Source organism: Tympanuchus pallidicinctus, unplaced genomic scaffold (genome assembly GCF_026119805.1).
Source record: "Tympanuchus pallidicinctus isolate F22 unplaced genomic scaffold, pur_lepc_1.0 scaffold3, whole genome shotgun sequence".
NCBI classification, from domain to species: domain Eukaryota; kingdom Metazoa; phylum Chordata; class Aves; order Galliformes; family Phasianidae; genus Tympanuchus; species Tympanuchus pallidicinctus.
Genome location: NW_026294747.1, coordinates 105,815,542 through 105,838,999, shown reverse-complemented (window position 1 = coordinate 105,838,999; position 23,458 = coordinate 105,815,542). Strand labels below are relative to the sequence as shown.

The following is a 23,458-nucleotide window of genomic DNA, read 5'->3' as shown; positions in this document are numbered from 1 at the left end:
ACTGCACTTTTCCACATGGCTTCTGGTGCCACAGCATGAAGCAGAGTTTAAACAAAGGATCCACCTTTGTGTTGACTGTATTCCAATTAAGAAATATGCTCGTACTATATATAGGACTGGGCCATAAATGAATGCAATAAACAGAAAACCAGAAAGCTGAAAGTAACTGAAACACAGTTTTAAACTGATTGATAGAATAGAACAGCTCTTATAAACTGATGCTCTTACATGACAAAATACAACACTTAACAAAACAAAAGCCTTTATTCTGAGCAAATTAGTATGTCTTTACAAGAAAGTCATGATTTCAACTTACAAAGTCAGCATTAGCAATGCACCTTTCCTGAACAGGAAATCTTTGTTTTTTATCAAATGTCAAAATTGCTAGTATGTAAACAAACAACCAAAAAAACCCACCCACACCCCAAGGCTCTGTTTAGATGATGTATAACATGTCTTCAGAGACGACATCTGTATCAATTTATACTTCAGGTCCTTCTCCCCCAGGAACCAGCTGCAAAAGAAGAAGATAATTTTGTCTTAGCATCATGGATTTGAGTTATTCAAATTCATACATGACAGTTCTTCCTTTAAAACATTTTAGCAGATAGGGACTACACAGTTGACCACAAAAATAGTTTTTCTATTCATTGTTGTCTCAAAAAAGGAAGTCAGTCACTAAAAGAGGAGCACATGTCAAAGAGAAACTCCAAAATACAAAGAACGCTTCACAGTGTGCAGAAAGGATTCCTAAGTAACACACAGTATATTTTTTGTCCTTGTTATTCATTCCAAGATGATGATTCCATCTCGGAACTCTACAGTTTGTTTTCAAAAGGACAAAGAATCATGCCTCCTTTCAAGAGCATTTCTTCAATTGCAGATTCTTTTCCAGACCACTGCTATGCTGAAAAGTTCTTTTGCTCTTTCCGACTTTTAGTGATAAGCAAAGCTTCTACAGGTATATATGTAAGACTGAACCTTTCTACAGACAGTAGGAAACAAGCCAGCACAGTATTTTCCTGTGAATAAAGAGCTGAAGAGTAAATATAAAAGGAAATATTAAAGAAAAAAAAAAAGGTAAACAAAGGTAAAGGGAAAAAAAAGATCAAACATCATTTTACTTGTATTTTCTTAACAATGAGCAGCACACCTCCAAAATACAAAGACCAGGGGTGCTCTTGAGACAGAGTCAGTAATTTTATGGCATCGTTTTCTTGACGTAGTAAGATGTACCCTTAAAAGAGGCACAAGATCCCCAGTACAGAAGCACAGTTGGGTTTTGCTGAATACGTGTACTTTAAGGATCACTAGCACCTTCTTCAAGGGAAGAATGCCTCCGGACCAATTGGATGATAATTATTTTACCCATAAAAGCAAGAAAAGGTTTTGAAATTAAGTCAAAATAGCATTTACTCAGAACGGTGAGATAGCAATGTGGAGATTATTCCCCATTCACACAGAGCAGACAGACTCAAGTCAGCCCTCCTCCTCTCTTGCCACCAAAACACGAATGCCCTTATGCAGGAAGTCCAGATTTTGCAGCCATCTGTGCAGGTAAGCAAATGAAGCACTCCGAGTCTGCTGTTGTAATAAAGTATCTAAGAAGCTGCAGAATTCACTTAGTACTAAAACAATATTGCAGTTATGCATCACTGATCTACACACATCAGCGAGTAACAAACAAGAAGTGCTTCTGATTCGTTATAGTCCAACAAAGCTCCACCTTATTATTTTTGTCAGTGCTAGACATCACATGACAATGATTAATAATAATGATTAATAATAATAATTAATAATGATTAACAAGCTTGTAAGCATCCAAGCTGCTGCAAACACATTTAGACATAATGGATGTATCCCATCCCAGAGACTTACAGACACTCACGAGTTAAAAGCCACTGTGTCAACCAGACTCTTCCAAAGATTCCCTCACACACCTTATTAAAAACCAAAAATGCATTTACCCAAATAAAATTGTCGTCATGCTCACACTCCTCTTGTCATGCATTTTAAACTGTAAAATATATGAAATGTAGCAATAAGATCACATTTCCAGCATCACTCATAAAGACATATGCCTTGGAAACTAGGTAAGTAGCTCAAGTAGTTGAATTCAATCACAGATTTACAGGTAAAGAAAAGAAACACAAGCAGACTTTTTGCAGTGATGACTTACCATTGTTATGTTATTTCCATTTAGCAAAATCTGGTCTAGTTTTGTGATTCTTCTGCCTTCAGGCGTGATCTCACTGAAGCAATATTAGAAAAAAATATGAGCATATAATCATCAGCAATGGTTACAGTTTTGATTGCAGCACTGATGCAAATCCACATATTAAGATGACATTTACTGGGAATAACACTGCAGCATCAACTTGATACACTGACCCCCTAGGCAGGGAAAGTCACTTGGCAACTAAATAAATTTGTTGTACTTTTCTGTTCAGCACATAAAAACACAGATTTGCCCTCTAAAACTTGGCAATTTCTTCAATAACACTGATCCTCAAAATAGGTTTCAAAGAGCAACGCTGCATAAGGTAAAAAATATTTAGTCCTTTAGTCTGACAACTTATTAATTAACTAGCCATTGTGGCAATGTAAAAAACAACTGGAAAGTTCAACAGAGAACCCATGCAAAATTAAGGTTACAAACTAGGAATTTGGTTCTGAGCATTCACTGAAATAAATCATGCAAAACCACTCTATGACATGGTTGTCCTGAACAGATCATCCTGTATAGTTTAGGTCCAGGATAAAAACTGCTCAGTTTGTAAGTATTTGTGTTTGAACAGACCTTATACCACATTCTTTCTGAGGAAAGCCAAGTTTAAATAGCAACGACAGGCAAAAGCAATACTTACAATTCTGTAACATCTTCTAACACCATATCTGAAAGTTCAGTTTCAAGGAAAATAAGGTCCAGATTGCTTTTCATAGAATGACTTAAGTTGGAAGGGACCTTAAAGCCCACCCAGTCCCCAATAAAGACCAACCCCCTGCCATGGGTAGGCTGCCACCCACTACATCATCCTGCCACAGGGCCCATCCAGCCTGGCCTCGTACACAGGAACAGAAGCATCCACAGCTTCTCTGGGCAGCCTGTTGTCAGTGCTTAAGCACCCTCTCAGTGAAAAAAAAATCCTCCTAACATCTAATCTAACTCTCCTCTCTTTAATTTAAAACCATCTCCCTTTTCCCCATCACCACCAGACCATGTAAAAAGTCTCTCCTGCTTATAAGCTCTCTTCAAGTACTGGAAGGCCACAGTGAGGTCTCCCTGGAGCCTTCTCCAAGCTAAACAATCCCAGTTCCCTCACCCTTCCCTCATAGGAGAGGTGCTGCAGCCCCCTGATCACCTTCATGGCCTTCCTCTGCAGCTGCTCCAACAGCTCTGCATCCTCCCTGCGCTGGGGACCCCAGGCCTGGACGCAGTGCTGCAGATGGGGCCTCACAAGGGCAGAGTTGAGCAATTCATTTCTATTTTACACTGAACTATGATTTTAGCTGCCAAAAAACACAAACAAAAAAACACAAAACAAACCAAAACCTGACACCAAACAGCTTAATGTAAGTGAACAATAAACGAGCTGAGTCCCCCCATGAAGCTGATGCCCACCGATAACATCCACCAAAGGATACTGACAAAGTCATCAAATCCCAGCAGCGTCCCGACAATCTCCTTATCGCTTTTCATCACGATATGGATGCGAGAACCTATACATTTGTCCACAAGCTCTGCAGACATAAAAACCACAACAATAAAGTGCGTCAGTGTATTTACACGAACCCAATCGACCCAGAAGTGCCTTCCGAGGCGGCCGAGCCGCGGTACGACGCTCCAGCTCCCACCATCTCCGACCGACCGGGAGGAACGGCTCCCTCACGGCAACGCTACGCCCGCCGCACGTATTTCCCCAGTTACTCCCTGTCACGGCCTCCCCCACCGCGGTCACGGCCCTCCTCCCTCCCCGCCCGACCCCACGCGGGAGCCCGCCTGCAGCGCAGCGCACCGAGCGGCAGGAGCTGCGACGGGTTGGTGCTCGCGTTGGCCGCCATATTGCCGCCAGACCTGGGCAATCGCTGCCGCTTCCCGCCGAAGTAGAGGCTGTGGAGGGCGGGACGCAGCCCTGAGTAGCAGCCGGCAGAGCACTCGTTCCGCCGCCGCCGCTTCTCCCCTCTAATGGTGTTTTACCAGATTTTCACCTCCTATTTATTTCCAAGGAGGAGTGCAATAACACTGCTCAACAGAGCGACTTCCCAGCTACAAAGCTGTTTTTCAACATAGTCACCACCATTAGCTGTGCATTTTCCCCAGCCAAAGCAAGAGCCTGCATGCTGTGCTCATTAGAATCTGCCCCAATGAAAGTGGCACACAGTCACTGCTGCCAGTTTGAATGGACCGCCTGCTGCTCTGCTGTGCTCACACGGAACCATAGAATCACAGAACTGAGTCGGAAAGAGCCCTTATGGGTTATCTAGTCCAATTCCCTGCATTCAACAGGGGCACATACAGCTAGAGCAGGTTGCTCAGAGTCCCATCCAGTCCGATCTTGAATGCCTCCAGAGACAGGGCATCCACCACCTCTCTGGTCATAGAATAACAGAATCGTAGAATGGCCTGGATTGAAAAGGATCCACAGAGATCATCTGGTTCCAACCCCCTGCTGTGTGCAAGGTCGCCAACCAGCAGCCCAGGCTGCCCAGAGCCACATCCAGCCTGGCCTTGAATGCCTGCAGGGTTGGGGCATCCACAGCCTCCTTGGGCAACCTGTGCCAGTGCCTCACCAACCTCTGGGTGAAAAACTTCCTCCTCATATCCAACCTGAACCTCCCCTGTCTCAGTTTAAAACCATTCTCCCTTGTCCTATCACTGTCCACCCACACAAACAGCCGTTCTCCCTCCTGTTTATATGCTCTCTTCAAGTTCTGGAAGGCTGCAATATGTTTCCTTGAAGCTTTCTCTTCTCCAAGCTAAATAATGCCAGTTCACTCAACCTTTCCTCATAGGAGAAGTGCTCCAGCCCTCTGAACATCTACCTTCGCTGTAAACAAATTTTTCCTTATACCCATTTGAAGTCTCTCCTCTTTTAGCTTGAAACCATTTACCCTTGTCCCCTCACAACAGGCCCTGCTGAAAAGTTTGTCCCTTTCTTTCTTATATTCCCCCTTTATATTGACAGGCTGCTATCAGAAGCCCCAGAGCCTTCTCTTCTCCAGGCTGAACAGCCCCAGCTGCCAATGGGTGCCATTTTCTCCACACAGAGGAATTCAGTTCCACACCTTTGTTTCAGATACACTTCCATGTCAGATGCCACTTGGTCAGACTGCCCCTCCGCTACCAGCTGTCACACAGCAACAAAATATATTGGCAGGAATATTGGCAGGAAGGTTCAACCCCTACTGCCATACCACCAACATCCACCTCTGACATCATGGGCCAACATAATAAGACAGGAGGCACTACTTTTAGAGCAGCTCTGGTATATGGCTGAATTTTTATTGATATCTATTAGATATACATTAAGAAAGAAAACTCCAGTAGGAACTTCTTTTCTAAGAGCTTCTGTTTGGTTGCAGCTCTACCCTTCCTTCCTTTTTCATAAAAAACAACCATGTCAGCTGTGAAGAAGGATGCTGTCAATCAGTTTTCCTGGAACAGTGTCGCACTGTTCAGTCCCACATTTTTATTGCCTTAGTGAGAAAGAAAATTTCAAGCAGTGAAAAAAATCCAATCATCTATTCAGAGAAGCAATAAGCCACCATTATTCAGCAGTATCATGGAGAAGCCTCAGGAATGCAAACCCGTAGCTGTGAGAGCAGTGCTAGTCTGCCCTTTATTTAATGAACTGAGGATGAGTTCTAAGTACTCCCATTTGTCTTCTCTTCCTTTATCTCATTTCTGCGAGAGATAATGGATAAGGTTGGGTTCTTTTTTTCCCTTTTCTTTTTTTTTTTTTTTAAATTACATTAAATATCATGAAAGTAAGTTGCAGAATAAAACCAGTAAGAATTCATTCAGTTTCCAGTGCTGGATTGTTCCTTGTAGCTTATCTTTTGCTCCCTAAAGCATATATAATGGCACCTTTGTTGAAACGGAGGAACAATACGTAATTACGTGCTTTATTGTTATAATTTGAGCCTCTGTGTATTGTGTTAGCAATGAGATTTTCTCTGAGCGCTATTCTATTATAGTTCTTTTCAAAAAGACCATCTTCCTCTGATTTCCACAGAGGACCTTAGAGACGTGAGCACAATCTCTGCTAAGTGCTGATGGTTTAAACAAACCGAACCAAATCACCAAGGTTAATGAGGGAGCATGATCAGGGGGCAGGCAGGTGAGGATCGTTCATTTTTGCCTCTCTAAATTTGCACTCGCTCTCAGATAAGCCTTTGAACCATCTCTCTCAGGTTACCATAATACACATTTAACAGAACAGCACAAGCAGCAGCAGCACAAACTCGATTTTGCTGATTGACGTTCAGCAACCAGAGTGCACTGACATCACATCGGGCTCCAGCTCGGCCTGCCACGGGCCTGCTCGGCCTCCACCCGAGACGAGGCAGGGTGCAGATGCAGCTCTCTGCACTGTCACGGGGCTCTGAGTTAAAAGAGAGAACAGCTCTCTCTCTCTCCCTTCTCAGCCGGCAGCATCCCTGCTGAAATTTTAATAAAACACCCTTGAATTTTAATAAAGCACCCTTAAATTTTAATAAAACCAAGCACTTTTCCACGCGGGTCTCCTCGCAGCCGAGTACAGCCGGGAGCCGGGGGACACAACGCGGCTGGGGGCAGGGCGAGGGGAACGAGGGCGGCCCCGCCCCGCCTCCTCCCGCCGGGCGCTGCGGAAGCGCAGTCGGCTGAGCTCCGTCCCTCCGGTCTTCGGCACCGGGAGGCGGAGCGAGAGCCCGGCCCGGGCGGTATCCTCCCGAGCGGCCATCGCCGGGCTCCATGGAGAAGCGGGGCGCGCCGCCGGCCGCCCTTCCGCGGGGTCCAGTGCTGCACATCGTGGTGGTGGGCTTCCATCACAAGAAGGGTTGCCAGGTGAGGGGCGCGGTGCTGGGCCCCGGGAGCCCGCCCCGGTTCCGGGCTGGGCGAGCCGCCGCCGGTGCGGGCTGTGGGGTGCCGGGGCCGGGCGGCAGCGTGCCGTGCGGGGCTGCCTGGAGGAGACGGGGCCTCCCGACAGCCGTGCACCGCCGGCGTCCCGTAGGCCCTCCGTGTCCTGTGTTTCGTAGGTGTTTTGTGCCCTCGTTGCGTTTCCTCCTTTGCTCTCCAACTTAATCTTGGCGAGGCTGTTGCAGGAAGGATTTTTTTTTTTTGCATTTGATCCAATTCGAACTCTTTTTTTCAAGTCTTACATGAAGGGATGCATCTGACGTTTAAACTTCTGCAGTCGTTGCACGTTCTGTGACAGGGCAGAATCGAGGAACCTGAGGAGATTGCGTTCTCTGCTTCGGAAGGCAGCGCCGTGCTCAGGAAAGCAAATAGTTTTCAAATGATGAATAACTTCTCATCACATGATTGCTGGTTTGTTTTTAAATGTTGTGGAGCTCCAGGGTAACTCCGAATGCTTGGTCTTTTCATTCCTAAAGTGAAAGAAAACCCTAGGAATCAGATTTTGTTGCCCAGCTCGTCTCCAAATGTCACTCTTTTATTATACAGCAGATACTGTACGGTTGGGCTCGACCTGCAGTGTCTGCAGGACTAGCAGCCTTTCTTTAAGCAGATGGTTTTTTCAAGTGGTCCGGTATACTTTGGTTGCTGGAGAACTGAAGCAATCCAGATAAGGGAGCACTGCTGCAGCAGGGTGCTTCAGCATTTCTAGAAGTTCTTTAGAGAGTGACAGAAGGCAGATCAGTCTTTTCCATGGAGCTTTCTGTTTTACAAGCGTTCTGAAAGCATTATTTTATGCTGTGTTCGCTATCTGAGAATTTGTTCTGATGTGAACATCATATTTGTATGTTACCCAGGAGTTAAGTTAGTATTTGTTAATAATTCAGGAAATTAAACGAGCTCAGGATGATAACATGTAAAAAAAAAACCCTGTCATATCACGGTGGCTAAAGCTGAGGAGTGGTCATTCATTGTACGTGTTCTTAAATCCATTTTTCCAAGAGATCTGCATGGTTTTATCATGCACCCTTTCTTCTCGAGGCATCCAGCATCTGTTCCTGGGATCAGTTTCCAGATGTAATTAGATCACCTTGGGTTGCAAGGTTTGCAATATTTAGCAAGTTGCTTTCTTGCCAAATACTGCTAAGAGATGAAGATCCATTGAGTGTCTTAGGAAGAACAGCTATAAAGGTGCCCTCGCCCTTGTCGTTGGCCACTTAGAAAAAGCATAGGTTGGAGACAAAAGTGGATGTGGCTTTCGTCTTATCTGAGTTTGTACTACTTGTAACATTATGCAGGTTGGATGCAATAGCAAACCAAAACTATGAATAATATCGAATTGTACCTTGAAGCCAGTAATATGGTTTAAGAAGTGATTTTTCAAGTGTTGTCAAAAAATGGATGGGAAGAACTTCAAGTTTTCTGTTTTTCTATCTTGAGACATTAATAGGAGAATTTGCAGAGGAAGCTAGTTTGGGAGGGAGAAGCAGTAGCAGTGTCACCAGAATAAGAGCTGCAGGAATATAAGTACGTTTTTTAGAGCCACAAACAGCCTGGCATTCTGAAGGAAAGCCAACTACAGCAGTCTTCAGGCACATTAATGTAAAAAGAACTGGATGAGGGAAGTTGGTAAGCGGAAAGGGAGGCTTATTTCTTTCAATCATATGCAGATTATTTTAAACAAATTCTTTGTCATCTTTTTCAGTGAAAGTAATGATATCAAGCATGAGAATAAAGATGGGATGGGGAGGCAAAGCAGAAGTTCCATTGGCTTGATTAAAGAATTCAGATAGCTCCTTTCAGAATTTAAGAAGAATTCATCCGTGACACTGGAGCACTAAGAACAAGGCTTCTAAATGTGTTCTAGCTCTGACTAAACAGATTTGTTACTGAAATACATACAATTTATCCAAAAAGAACTGAAGGCAGGGAGATGCACAGCTACAGCCTAATGAGCTTCATCAGCAGCATGCAAGGCTCTAGAGAATTTGTGAAGGCAAGAATTTAATTAACAATATGAAAATAAGTAGAGTGAGGCCTATGTGGATTCGCTAAAGACAGCTTATGCCTGACTGGCCTGCATCTTTTATAGGAATTAATGATTGATTTAATTTATCTGTAAAAGAGATGTAGTAGCTCTAATCTGCCTTGAATTTGCTAATGTATCTCACAGTACAACAAAATCTTTTTTGAAGCTGGAGATGCTGGAGAATTAGTACAAGAGCTAGAACTCGGGTAAGGATCAGTATGAAGAAGATAAAGCAGCAACAGATTTGTGTCAGAAGAGGAACTGCTGTTCTGAGAGATGCTTGCACTGGTGTTTCTCAAGACTGACTTGGGGTGTTGTGAGTGGCTATGGCAGCATGTACTCATGCCAATCTAACACTGATTACCAAAGCTGGGGAGTCACTGGTACAAAGGAAGACTGGGATGTCATGCAACTGGATAACAATGAATACTGCAATGGTGGAAAAGGGATGCATGATAAAGTCATGTAATAGGAATGAATAATAAGGATGTATGCTTAGGAATTAACATTGGAAGACCTCTGGAAGAGGAAAAAAGACTGCATGTGATCTAGGATGAGCCACAAAAGTGGAGTGATTTGGAGGAAAGGGGGCAACATGTTTTCCTGTAACATAATTGTATTAATATGTTTATCATTGTATAAACATTCCGATCCAACCTTTGTACAAATGGATTCAGATTATCTCTGCCACTACCAGAAATGGAAGTGACACTCCTTGAACCGTCTGTTTTAGAGAAGGAAGATGACTTGGAAGAGGCTGGGTAGGCTAATGAAGTCAGTTTTGAGGCTATAGTCAGATAAATGCTTTCAGTGACTTCAGTGAGTAAGTGAGTATTCTACCCTTTTTCTCTCTGCCACTTTTCCACTGCTGCAAAGGAGAAGCAGTTCTGTGGTGAACTGAAATGGGGAACTGAGGTGATGAAAAAATTAGCTTTGTTTTGGTAAGTTGGTTTTCTGCTAGCTTGGTTTTCTGCTAGTCAGTTCACTGATTCTGTTCAGAGTTAGTCTGCAGAAGACAGCTCTGCTGATGATCCGAGACTCCTCTTGATTATGTTTGCTAATGGTATTTGAAGTATTCATTGGACCACTGCATTACACGTGAGTGTATTCCAAGAGAATGTCAGAAAGTGAAAAATAAGGAGGAAAAATATTTATTTAATCTTAAAGACAGTGCTGGCACAAGAACAAATGGATGTGAACTGGACAAGCTATATAGATTGGATATGATAAATGAATTATAGAAAAGCAAAGTTACAGTGCAGCTTTTGAATGAGAGTAATACAGGCTGAACTTAGTGTGTTTGAAAATGAGAGATCATATAGCCTGTAATAACAGCAATTAAACTTGTGGGGTTTGGGTTTTTTCTGTGTTGTTGGTTTGTTGTTGGTTTTTTTTCCCTGAGAAGGCTCCTTTCAGTTCTTTGATTCCATCTGTGTTCTCTCAGTAGTGTTACCAAGAAATGCATACAGAGTTAGGCATTTTGACAGATTACTTGATCATAGGTGTCTTCATCACCTGACTTTCTCAGAAACGTGGTGTAAAGCTGATATGTATTAAGTTGAAAACAAGCACTGACATTGTGGTCTCTGCTGTTGGTAGCAAGTAACTGGGTTCTTATGCAGTGCTAGGCAAGTATTGTTCTGGTTAGATTTTGACTGTCTGAAGTGTGCAGCTGTTCCTGTTTCACTTACAGGTTAAACTTCTCCAGTACTTACCTATGCAACAAAGCATTTTGTGTGATTTGGAAATGTATTAGAACATCTTTTTCTTGCATAAAAAAGTCTGGATATATTTGTTTTAAAGAAGAGTGAAATCCAAGGGATTTGTCCACTTCCATGTGCCCCTTGATTCATAGTGCAAACACGACGTTCTTTCTACCTGCCCCTTCCAAGGACACACTGTTATACTGTGGGTGTGATTTCCCTTTGAAGTGTGGTTATGTAAGAAATTTGAGGTTTACCATACGTACATTTAGTCTGAGTTCTTAGTATCCTGTGTAATTGTTAAACCTCGAGTCGCTCCTCACTGTGAAGATGGCTTTGTGCTGTGTAAAAGTTATGTACTGCATTTTTAAAGTTAAAAAAAAAATAAAAAAATCCATTTTAAGAAGTTTTCTCCAGCAAAGTATTAAGTGAGCTTTTGGAGAAGCTGTGTGCTTTTGTTTGGTTTTGCTAGCAAGTCCCTAAATTCCTCACGTGGTCCGATTAGCTATTGAATTATACTGTGGTACCAGGGAAATATTCCAAAAGTGCTGTTTGCTCATCATTTTGCCAAAAGGAAGATGGAGTCATGGCACTATGCTTATAGAATGGGAGGAGAAGCTTGGCTGTAATGTAGATCCTTACAGTATTTGACATGCTCTCATCCAGCCCATTAAAGAAGGGAATGATAATTTGCTTGAAGCATGCATTATGATGAGTTTCTTCCCTTTGTACGTACAGGCTGACTTGTTATGGGAACCCTTGTCAGTACTTGTTTAAATAAAAGCAGAAATCTTGAAATGTGCAGAGATCTTGTGTAGTATTCAGTCATGACTTTCATTTCTATAAAACGAAATGACTGATTTATTTAAAAAGTAGTCCTAAGAAGTTGCTTTATTGATACCTGGTAAGAGTAGTTACATCCATTCATTGCATGTAGTTGCTCACTGTCATCACAAAAGCACTCTGTTTTGATTTGATAGTAGTTTCTACAAGCCTATTGAGTTATACAGGATGCAAATGAATTGAGCCCTGTGGAGGAAAACTTTACTTCATTGACACAGATACCAGGTCATTGTGATCCCACCAAAAAGTGCTAACTTCATTTCTTTCCTTCTTAGCCTTTCATGTCTTAATAGCAGTTTGTTCTTGATTAGGTTGGTTTGTTTAGTTTACTACTTAAATCATACAGGAAAAATGAGGAAATTATCTGAAGGTCCAATAAAAATGAGCGGAATGCTAGATATATTTTTTGCAAGCCAACAAATCTAGAGCCAGAAATTGCAAAATTAGTAACAATTAAGACAAAAAGGTAAGATTCCTCAATTGTCTGCTCAGATCATCTTCACTTCTCAGCTCCTTACTACACAGCATGTATCCTTCACATGTGTGGTATGGTTCCTAGCTACAAGAATACAGAGCAAGATGTCTCAAGTTGATTTATAGAAAAAGCCACTCAGACAAAAGCGGGTTCACAGTATTTTATTATTGGCTTCATACTGTCTCAGCTGTAATAGCTTTAGCCCACAATAAAGTAGTGATCTGTAGATCTTCCAGTAGAGGGTTTGCCACTGACATAAACCTGGAAGACACAACACTATGTTCCTTACCTGATTAAGAATGGTCTCAATAGTTGTCTGATTAAAAAAAAAACTACTTGTCTAAATGGCCTATGAAATTCAAGTGTAAACAGGGGTAAAGGTGGGGAAAGGACTTGAGAGAGAGAAAAATCTGTAAAATTTATCATAAAAGCATTTGAACATAAACTGATTATTCTAGAGAGCCAGACAGAAGCAGTGTAATTGGTTTCAGAGCATCTGCAGTTCTTTGGTTCATTAGCTGTTGCTGCAGGGAACCCATCCAGATCACTGCTCTTGGTTAGGGTTAGCTCTGGTGATTTCCTACTTCAGTGTAGGACTGTAAAACCTAGATTGCAGGACTGTTCATGTCATTTTTTCTGGAGCAATTGGTACTGAGTTCCTTGGTAGTTTTCAGGAGCTGAAGTGATGGCTATTGATTTGATGGGAAATAAAGGGAAAGGGCTCTGTTGTTACAGTGAGCGATAAAGAACTCGATTTGCTGTTACGTGTCTTGAGTTTTTTGAAAGCAACAGAGTGTAAAAAATTCTTATGTACCATATGATAGAAGTCCTTTGTAAAAATCTAATCTGAACAGAAACTGGTGCAAGTTGTGTTGAAGAACATCTGTAGAGTTTGGTGATCTCTTTGTAGAGAGAAAGGTGTAATTCTGCACTGGAACTCCTCTGTGCTAGGCGCTTTGTTTAGCTCCCTGCATCTTAAGTTTTATTTATGTAAGGCAAGGCAGGGAGATAAGGCTGATGATGCAGAAAGGCTTAAAATATGCTTGTACTGTAATAGAATGATTCATTTTGATGGCAAAGTTAAAATGAAAACTGGTTCTTTTTAAAAGGAGAGGAAGAAAAAAACGATTTCAGCAAAGCTGGAAGAACTTAAAGGAAGGAGTTGCACAGAAGTCGCTGTTAGCCCATGGAGAAGTTTTAATGGCCCTCTACTACTGCACTACTTAATGTGGCATAAGAAACCTGATCCTCTATTTCTGCTACAAGGCCATGGACTTGCTAAATGTGTGTAAACTTGTACCTGTACTGAAGCCTGTAGGCTCCACTGTCACCAGTTATGGCCTATAATCTGCATTCTCATTTATGAAGCAGTAGGACAAAGCCAGGCTTTTCTGCACGCAATGTCCTGAGCAGCTCTGCGAGTCACATCTGTCCTTGTGCAATGAGTGAACGTGGCCTAGAGTATACTCTGGAATGCTTGAATATGTTCCAAATTGCCCTTTATTTACTTAAACATACAAATTTCTAACTGTGCTGTGGAGGAGTACCGTGTGTGTCTTGGACTGATTGTGCTACCAGTCACTTTTGTTTGCTTGGGATCTCTGTTCTGTAAAGTCAGTAGGTCAGCATAAGCTGCCATTTTCTATACGCAGTGGAGAATAGCTTCTTAATGTCACTCAGTGGCAGACGACTGTAAATACAGAAATGCATGTGCTCTTGGAATCCCAGTGTTTGTCTGAAAGACCTTTGAAATACTTCTGAGTATTTTAATGTCTTCTTCATATAAACCCAATGTTTGCTTTCTTCTGAGTATTGTGTGACTTACGTGTTTGTGTGAGTGGTTTTGTGTGGACTGTTTGAAGATCGTTCTCCCTGACTTGACTGGCTGTAAATTCTATTCTTGGTGTGCAAACAAAAGAAACAACTGATACGTATTTTTTTAAAAGGTATCTGAATATATTTTGATATTATAGAAAGAAGAAGAAGATGATGGTTTCTTACCTTCTCGAATTATGTACGTTCTCATCCTGTAATTTGAGAGCTTCAAATACTTTAGCTGTGGAAGATAATGCTTATCTGCAGAAATCAGCATGTGCAGTGGCCTGAGCAATCAGTGCATGTGGCCTTTTATACTTTTGTCTAGAGAGCAAAAGAGGTCAGGTGAATGTCATTGGAATTTTTGTCATGTTATATTTGAAGTTGTTTGCAGAATGAGGAGTTGTCTAAGGAAAGAGCAAGTTAAACCTGCTGTGAACTGGAACATTGCTCGTGTTTCCAGGTTTTTGTATCCTTAATTATAGCACTCGATTCCAAGAGAGAATTACCGACCTCTAAAATAGGTTGTGCCTCTATTAGATTTGCTTAAAGCTGCCATAACAATGTAAGTGCTGCATGTGCCTTGTCTTCCTCTAGTTCTTGTGTCTTTGGATTTGGGGGTGTGCCGTAAGCACTACAGTGCAACAGGCGATCTGCAGTGGTTAAATAAGGGCCTTTTACAGGAACGACAGAAAAAGAAGCTTGAAAAGGAGCTTCACTGAAATCTAGTTGAAGGGAGCAGGAAGGCACTATTCCTCCTCAGCAGTATTAAGCAGCCATAGCTGAAATAATGCTGCTGCAATGGCACAGAGTCACTAGCACCCACAGCCTGCGTCAGAGCATCCTGCTCTTCTGAGAAGAAATTGCTCCTGAAATCCCCAACCTGGCCCTCACCTGGAGCAAGCTGAGGGGCTCTATGGATGATAGCCTGTGATCATGAGCACAACTCCTTTGTTTCTGTTCCCTGCTTGTAATAGGAACGCTTAAAGTGTTTAAGGGAGCATTATGAACATATTATGTTATTATTAACATCATTAAAAGATTACAAGTATCAAAATTAGCCTATAATGTGTTGAGCACTAAGTGGAAATACCAAGATTAGCTTATGCTCAGCAGGTAGATATTCTGACAGAAGCCTTTTAGCTTTATTAGAAAGGCTACTCAAATTAGCGTGGGATCCTAATGGTTTTAAATCTACAATGCATTGCAAAGTACGTGGTGTAGTTAGTATCTGACACTTTGCTTCTGTAAACCATACCGCAGATTCTAATCTCTTCTGTGGAATTAATGGTGGGACTCTTTGCATGTCTGTGTAACCCATTCATGTAGCATTTTGTATTTGTTGTTCAAGGAAGGTTCCCAGGTGTGATGTAATTTCATTTCTTTGTTTAGTTTTTCAGGTTTTAAAGAGAGAGCTGTGTTTTGAGTTATTACCAGACAGGAAATAAAATATTTCTTATGAGGGCTCCATAGCATTTCCTCCATAGTTGCCCTGGTATGAGTTGAGAAGCTTCTTGAATACCTTTCGTTAGTTACTTAACACCCTGCATTGTCATTTCCTTTAGCTTTCCTCTTGCTATCAGTTTGTGCTCTGTATATGTCATGACATCCATCCCAGTAGCAGTGCAAGTGGCACTCTGTGCCTGGAATCTTGACTCCTCTCTTCAATAAATGAACTAATACTGAATTGATAAAAGCTGTATTTCTGTACTTCTATTGCACCTTTTAACTACCTAATTCAGAATGTTTTCCAGTACTGATAATATGGCCTCTTCCTGCTTTCACAAAGTTGGCAATCTAATTTACTTGCAGATACAATAGTTTCCTGTCCTAGCACTGCCTTGTTTCATGGTTTGTGTCCAATTGTGGTAATCCATCCCACCATTCGTATGTGGTGCCAAACTATTCTATCTAGACAGGCTCGTTGCTTCTGAAAGCTTGCTGAGTTGTGTATACAAAAAATCAGAGCAAGTTCCTTGCCTGCTGTAACATGCAGGGTATGGGGCTGCCTGCTTTGTTAGTGCTCCCCAGAGCAGAGCATGTTATGTGGTTCATGATGCTACTGTGTTGGGCTGCTTGTGCATGGTAGAGAGCTGAGTTTGTCCATGCTCAGGGCTAAACCAAATGCTACTTGTTAGAAAGGAGCGTGTCAACTGGGAGCTGTTACTGGACCCTCAGACATCCTGTGATAGGGAACCCAAATGCTCACTGCCTTGTAAGACAAGGTAATTGCACGTTGCATCAGTTCAGCAACACGTGCTTTACAGATTAGACATAATGCCTGCTTCTAAACTAAAGAGTAAATATACTTTTAAAGCATACCCGCTGTTCTAGTCCTCAGTTTTCCTGGAAATGAGGAGCTGCCTTAACATTTTAGCATTAGGAGCTGAGGGGAGGCCTGACGGCTGCAGCTCCGCACAGGGAGCAGAGGGCAGCGCTGAGCTCTGCTCTGAGTGACAGCGATGGGCCCGAGGGAACGGCGTGGAGCTGTGCCAGGGGAGGGTTGGGGGTGAGGGAAAGGTTGTGCACCGGAGGGCATGGGACGGGCTCTGCAGGGCTCTGGTCACTGCCCCAGGCTTCTGGAGTTCAAGGTGTGTTTGGACGCTGCTCTCAGGCATAGTGTTTGAATTTTAGGTGATCCTGCGTAGAGCCAAAAATTGAACTTGGTAATCCTTGTGGGTCCCTCCGAGCTGAGGATATCCTGTGATTCAGTTGTGATCTGCCAGCTCCCTGCTGGCAAGTATGGTCTCCTCCTGCTGGAAACCAGGGCATTCAGCAGAGCTGGGGAGAGGGATGCATATCTGCATCTTGTGAGATGAGCTCCAGGTACTGGGAAGGAGGAAATGCCAGCAGTCCCTGCAGCTGGATGCATTCCTTACTAGTCTGTTAGTGCAGCAGGTTGTGCGGGTGGAACACTGGCTATTGTGGATCCTGCCTTACAGCAGCTGCTGCGTTGGGCAGAGGTAGCTTAGGAGCAAAAGCTGAGAGTTACCCTATTTCAGTAGGGGAGTTGCCTAGCACAGGGTTCCCTAGCAAGCCTTCTAGACTGGAATTGCTGCAGTAATATTGTGCTCCTCTTCTGGGAAGAGTGTGAGTACTAAGTTTCTGTTTAAAAATGTTACTAACCTAGAGTTGTCTCAGAGCAGACGTGGATGGTTATCTTGTGCATCTGTAGTGATCCAAGTGGTGTCTGAGAGCTTGTGTGATTGCTTTAGAGCTCTGATGCTGGGCCACATGGGGAAGTTCCAAGAACTGGAAGGATAGAAAATGCAATGCCCTACTGCTTTCCAATATATTAATTTCTTTCCACCATTTGTGTGTTTGTAATATATACGTGGACATATGAATACGTATATATAAATATATGAAAGTAGGTATTAAAAAGACCTTTTGTTAGAGATCATTGTATTACACTGTAGGCATGATTGATTTACAGATAGGCTCTTCCATCTATAGATCCTGGTCTGTTGTTTCTGTCATGTTTATGGGAAAAGTTTGTCATATAAATCTGATTTAATGAAAGATGAACAGTATGCCTAGTTTCATTTGGCTGCATGCTGCTGTTGTCCCAGTGATTCAGATAAAATCACTGGTACTCTGGTTTTCTCTACACGTGTCTGTGCTTGGTCTAAGGTATCAAGGAAAAACCTTCAGAAATCCTAGCTTTGAGTGAGGAACAAATGCTGGTTTATCTGAAATGAGAGGTCAGTTTTCAGGTGTGATTTTAATTTGTAGGGTTTTAGGGGAGTCATTCCTGCTTAGCAGTGCCCTCAGTATTTAATATCCTATTTTTCTTATTCCTCTTTTCCTTCTTAAGTGAGATTGGAATAGCTGATACCATTGATACAGATCAAAATGATTTATGAAGGAAAAAGTTCTAAATAGGAGTGCAGTGAATGTTTTCACCAGTTTTCTTCTCTTCATGCGAAGCAATTTTTCTACCTATTAATGTGATACAAGCAATCAAGAGATCATTAATTTATTCCTATACTGGAGTGGGTTCACTCCCTGGAATTTAAGTTCAGTAACTCACTAAGAGTATTCTTGTGTCTTAAATAATACTGTTGTTATTTTAAATATCTCAGATTTTTAAGAGATCTAAACTTGAATCCACTCCTTGTTGAATTAATGGAAGAACTTATTAGGGTTCAGGGGTTTTTGTTTGTTTGTTTGATTGTTTTTTAATGATTATCATTTGTATTCTGAAGAAAGATCTTTCAAAATACTTGAAGAGAATGTAAGGAGAGTTAACCTGTACATGAATTAGTTCAAACATGTGACTGTAAGTGCAGTGGGGAGTATGGGAAGTCTGTAATTTGTACTGACTCACCAGCATGTTGACTTACTGCTGGTTAATGTTCACTGAAGATTTTACTCCTGCTGTGTTTGCAGTCGCTTAGCAACTCTTCGTATACAAGGAAAACAACCTGCCCTAAGTAGAAGTTTGTTGAATATCAGTGAAGACTACCTGTGTAATGTTTGAGTGTGACAGATGGACAGGCACACACCTTTTGGGAATTCCTCTTTTTATCCATGTTTTTTTGACCTTTCTTCTGACTGTGTACTTGTCATCCAGTAGGAGACGATATCAATGCATTTGATCAAAGAAAATCTATCGTCTTAGTTCCTAGAAGTAAGAACTGAAGTATGTTGTTCTTTGTTCACACTCATTTCTTACTGTAAGTTGGTGAACATCTAACCAATTTATTCTGGCTAGGAAATCTCTTTAAGGAGGAGGAATCAAAAGTGTGTGCTGGGATTCTCTTTATCCTTCAAAGGAGAAAGGACTGCTCATCAGTAGCTGCTTTGCTTCTGAACTGTTGGATGCAATAAGGACTGCTTAACAAGAGGTCTGTTAATGTAGCAGAATTACAGAAAGATACGGATGTCAGTTCCAGAAATGTGGTTGTTATTTAGTTTAGGCTTGGGTTGTTTTTTTTTTGCATTTTATTTTAATTCAGTCATCCACAGGAGCTGAAATACTTTGTGCAGTGAAGTCTACATTTATTTCTCCACTCGATTTGTGTTACAGCATTCTGTATTGATTTTTGTTCTAAAATCCACTGGTAGCACAGTGCATTCAGAAGAAGACAATTGAAACATTGCCATCAAAACTCTTTGGCAGTTATAATAAATATTTTCCAGCTATAATGAAGATCTCTGACACTTGTAAGAGTAAGACTCCAGTGGAGACTCTGGTTCATTTTTTTTTTTTATAGCTTCTGCTGAAGTCTGTGAGGAGTTTGGTTTTGAATAAGAATTTCACTTTGTTGAGGAGACTTCTTAAATTCATTTGAAGGGATAAAAACTGCTGAGGTCTGCTGAGGCATTTAACTCGTATTTGTTCCTGTTGAATACAGAGCTTTGCTACAAAGACTTTTTCTCTTGTTTGCAGATGATGTTTGTAATGCATGTATGTATTAGCAAAGAACAAGGAAATTGAAGCACATGTTTATGCAGCCTGAGAAAATACTTTTGCTAAGGCTGTTGTTCGAAAATTCAGAAGTAAAATAACTGAGATTCTCTCTACCTCATTTACTTTATTTTTTTCACGTGTGCGGTTTTCATTTCCAGACTTATCCAAGAACTATGGTTTGTTTTGTGTGAGGATCTTTGTATTTTTTGCTGCTCTCTGAAACTGTTCAGCATTTTATAACGCTTTGGTTTTGAAGTCATGTTTTTATATGCAGAACATTCCTACCTGCAGTTTATGCTGTTGTGCAAATTGCTCTGTAGAAGTCGAGCAGGCTGCCTAGAAGATAAGGATCAGGGTGATTTTCATCTGCAAATTAGGCTTCTGAGCCTGAGCTAGCACTCTTTGGAGATGATAGAAAGAAACAGATTGGATGAATCATCCGGTGCAGGTGTCTGTTTTTTCTGACTGTAGAACGCTTAGGAAAACTGGCTTGGAGTTCTGGCTTTTTGATAAGTAGTTGGATGAAATGGTTCCCACCTGCGGCGACTACTGGAGGAAGAGTTCAGCTTAACTGCTTTGAAATGAAATTGCTCAGAACTCTGAAGTTGGAGGCAGGTTTAGGAGGAAGTTCTCCAGGGCATTGCATGCTGTCTTTGCTGTAGAATTTTCCTTTTTCTTCCTACAGCTGCCACAGAATGAGGCAGTACTTCCCCAGTCTGCAGCCTATTAAGCTACACAAATGGAATTCCTCCTAAGGAACTTGAGAGTTCCCTACACAGATGATTTTGGGAAAAGAGAGGGGTATTACTACGTGTAAATCAGGTGTACCATGACATACCATGACATCCATGTATAAAATAGATTATTTAAGCACACTTAAGCAATCTTAATTCTGCTTTGTCTTGTGATCTTCTCTCACCTGTATACATGAATGCAGAAATCCCTGTATTAAGATGCTTACCTTGGAAAGAAACGGGCTGATATGAACCAAGATTATCAGTGGTGTCATTAATACCTGTTGAGTCTGCTGAATTTGGAACTGTTGGACCTGTAGAAACCCCTGTTGTTTGAGGTATGTGATAGCAGCTGAGCTATTATGAGCTAGAACCAAGAAGATTAAATAGTTTTTCAGCAAATTTCATGGTATGAGAAGAATGCAGGAGCCAGGTGGCATCAGTTGTGATAAGAGTGACACCGTGTGTTAAGGTGAAGAATTTCACTTCTTATTTTATTTCCTATTTCTTCAATACTTTCGTCCTTCATAGTATTATTATTTTATCATCCTTCTAGCGTTAAGGCTTTGCGTGCTTGTTTTGTCATGCTTTTTGTTTCCTACAAGTTATAAATTTCCATTTATACATCCCACAGCTGACTGGGTTTTAGCCAAGCGTCTTCCAAGAGGAGATGCAATATGCTGCAGCAGTTTCTTCTACTGATAAACTTGTGCCTAGATGTCTGTTTAGTAATTTAAGATCAGTATGTGTGGAAATAAAGACTTGTTGAAAGTGATTGGAAACTCAGAAGTCAGTAGGAAAGCAAAACAATAAAGGATGACAGTGTGAAGACTAATTTTGGAGAGCCGTGGTAGACAGATATTACAGTGCAAGAAATAGGTTGCCACTGATACTAGGAAAAAGTGGTAAAGGCAGAGAAATGAAAAGTGAAATTGAAAGGCAGGATTTCTTGAAAAGGAAAAGGAGGCACTTCTAGATGTTGTAGTTGTGGAAAATTTGCTGCATCATTGAGATCAAGGACATAAAAAAATCTTTACAATCAACCTGTTTGCTGTTGGTGTATCATTCAGTATCCACGAGGGTAACATACAGGCTTGCATGTGATAGAGGTTAGCTCATCGTGAGGACTCGAGACGATGAAAAGCCAAATCTGATTTCAGGATGTGCCCCCAGCAATGGCCCCTGCTGGTATTGCAGGGGCAGCAATGTGCTGCTTGCAATGTGCATACAGGGAGGAAGGTGACATCCTCTTTTTGACATCTGTTTTGTGTATCTTTTGAGGTTGGATATCTCTTAGGCTGGATAGGAGCACTGTAGAAGTCAGATCTTCCTAGGGCCTGCCATCAGACTGGATATGAGCCCATCCATGGGTTCTTTGAAGAGAGAAGGAATGCTGGTAGAAAGTTTCTTCCATGCCATTGTTAAAGAAAAATATGCTAGGTTCAATTACATAAGCTTGCTTGTTTGCTAACAACAATCTGTTCTCCTTTTGCTTCCTCTTTGTTTCTTTGTGTAGGTTGAATTCTCCTACCCGCCCCTGATGCCTGGAGAAGGACATGACAGCCACAGTTTACCAGAGGAATGGAAATATTTGCCATTTCTTGCCTTACCAGATGGTGCTCACAACTACCAGGAAGGTAAGAAACTGGAGAGGAAGTTGCACATGTTGAGGCCTTCTACAGGCTTCTACTGTAACAAAAAAAAAAAGCACCCTACTATCTGAACAGTTGACAAACTATTCTCTTTGCTATTAGAGTTCTTGTACTTCTTGTTTAAGCTGCAGAATAATTGATACAAAACTTCAGAGATTCAAATGAAAATAGATCATAAAGATGTATCTCCTGCGTAAAGAAAGCAGATGTCAAAAACTCTCTTTAAAGGTTACATTGTTCTAATGCAAAAGAAGGCTGCCAGCTTTCTTTCAAGCCATTATCTGAGGCATGAATTAACTCCAGAGTAAAACCTAATCCACTTTTGAGGTAAGGAAAAAATGAAGCTCTACAATTAAGCTTTGTAATGTATGATGTACTCATTATATATCTGGTTCTTCCACTAACTTCTAGTGATTCTACAAGTTGTTCTGTGTCTGTAGAATGACATTTTGAAAACCAGCAAATGTAAAAGGCAGGACCTTTAGAATATTTTGTCAGCAGAATAGAAAGATACAATGCTACTTTCACTGTGAAGTATCTCTCTGCTCCAGGTCATAATTTTTGTTCTGTTTCTGCATTGCTAAGTATGTAATGAACAGTATGCTACATTCAAAGCTAGGAAAACTATATGTAGCCTCAGTTATTTGTTCCCTATTGGCTCAGCATCATCTCCATTAATGCTCAACATTGAGCAGTTTCATTGCTGCACTAAGAGATTATCAACATGTGTTTTTGGCAAGAAAAAAAATAAGGCAAGATGTGACAACAAAATGGGTGTAGAGCCCTGTGGTTTGTGGGTAAAAATGCACATGAACTTGAAATAAACAAATCTGCTTCAGATAAATTCCCTGTAAACATAAAATAACTGTTACTCCATTTCTATTTGAAATGGAGCTTTTAACTAACTCCCACTAACAGTTACATTTTTGCAAAGAGGATGACATGGTACAGGAAATATCTCCATGCTTATTCTAGGGAATAGTTTTGTAATACACAACTCCTCTTCCCACTGCACTTGATACACAGGAAGTTATCTGTTCTGTTCAGTTTGTTAGCAGCATTTTACTTCCTTTGTGTTATTTGATTTCAAAACAGGTATTATTCTACTTTCTGAAAGCCAAACAATCATAATATGTATTTTTCCTTTCCTTTACTTATGACTTAGCAACTTTTGGCAGTAGCAGCTGTGTGTGTGTGTGTGTGTGTGTGTGTGTGTACCTCATGGCCTCGCTCTTGCTATTTTTTTTCCATGTTACACTTGCACAGTGAAATGTTTTTGTGTTCTGGTGGACAGCAGGTTGAGGGAGGTGATCCTCCCCCGCTACTCTGCCCTGGTGAGGCCACATTAAGACAACTGTGTCCAGTTCTGGGCTCCTTGGTTCAAAATGACACGGATCTCCTAGAAGGAGTCCAGCAAGGAGTCCACCACAAAGATGATAAAGGGCCTGGAGCATCTCCCACGTGAGGAAAGACTGAGAGACCAGGGTCTGTTCAGCCTGGGGAAAAAAAGACTGAGGGGGGGATCTGATTAATGTTTGTAAATATTGAAAGGGAGATAGGGGACAAATGGATGAGGCAGGTTCTCCTCCCTGGTGTGTAGTGGTAGGACAAGAAGCAATGGCCTAAAATGTGAACGCAGAAAGTTCCATACAAACGTGCAGAGTAACTTCTTTA

At 41.5% G+C, this 23,458-nt stretch overlaps 2 protein-coding genes across 3 annotated transcripts in view; one reads left to right on the top strand and one right to left on the bottom strand.

Annotated features, from left to right (window-relative positions):
• Window positions 1–245: 245 nt before the first annotated feature.
• On the bottom strand, window positions 246–4,148 carry LSM5 (LSM5 homolog, U6 small nuclear RNA and mRNA degradation associated). Of its 2 annotated transcripts, none has more exons than XM_052692674.1 (5): window positions 4,017–4,148; window positions 3,646–3,741; window positions 2,868–2,895; window positions 2,180–2,252; window positions 246–514 (listed from the first exon to the last, which is right to left on the bottom strand). In XM_052692674.1, exons 1-5 carry the CDS (start codon window positions 4,060–4,062, stop codon window positions 482–484), a joined length of 276 nt encoding a protein of 91 aa, XP_052548634.1. In that variant the 5' UTR covers window positions 4,063–4,148; the 3' UTR covers window positions 246–481. The 2 variants fall into 2 exon arrangements, with proteins under 2 accessions (XP_052548634.1, XP_052548635.1); XM_052692675.1 differs by having other exon boundaries at window positions 4,076–4,099.
• A 2,708-nt stretch (window positions 4,149–6,856) lies between these two features.
• The window catches only part of AVL9 (AVL9 cell migration associated), a 34,776-nt gene continuing 18,174 nt past the window's right edge, over window positions 6,857–23,458 (top strand). The window contains exons 1-2 of the mRNA XM_052692654.1: window positions 6,857–7,048; window positions 21,649–21,769. Of these exons, the coding sequence (XP_052548614.1) occupies window positions 6,956–7,048; window positions 21,649–21,769 (214 nt within the window). The 5' untranslated portion in view covers window positions 6,857–6,955. The remainder of the gene's footprint in view (window positions 7,049–21,648; window positions 21,770–23,458) is intronic.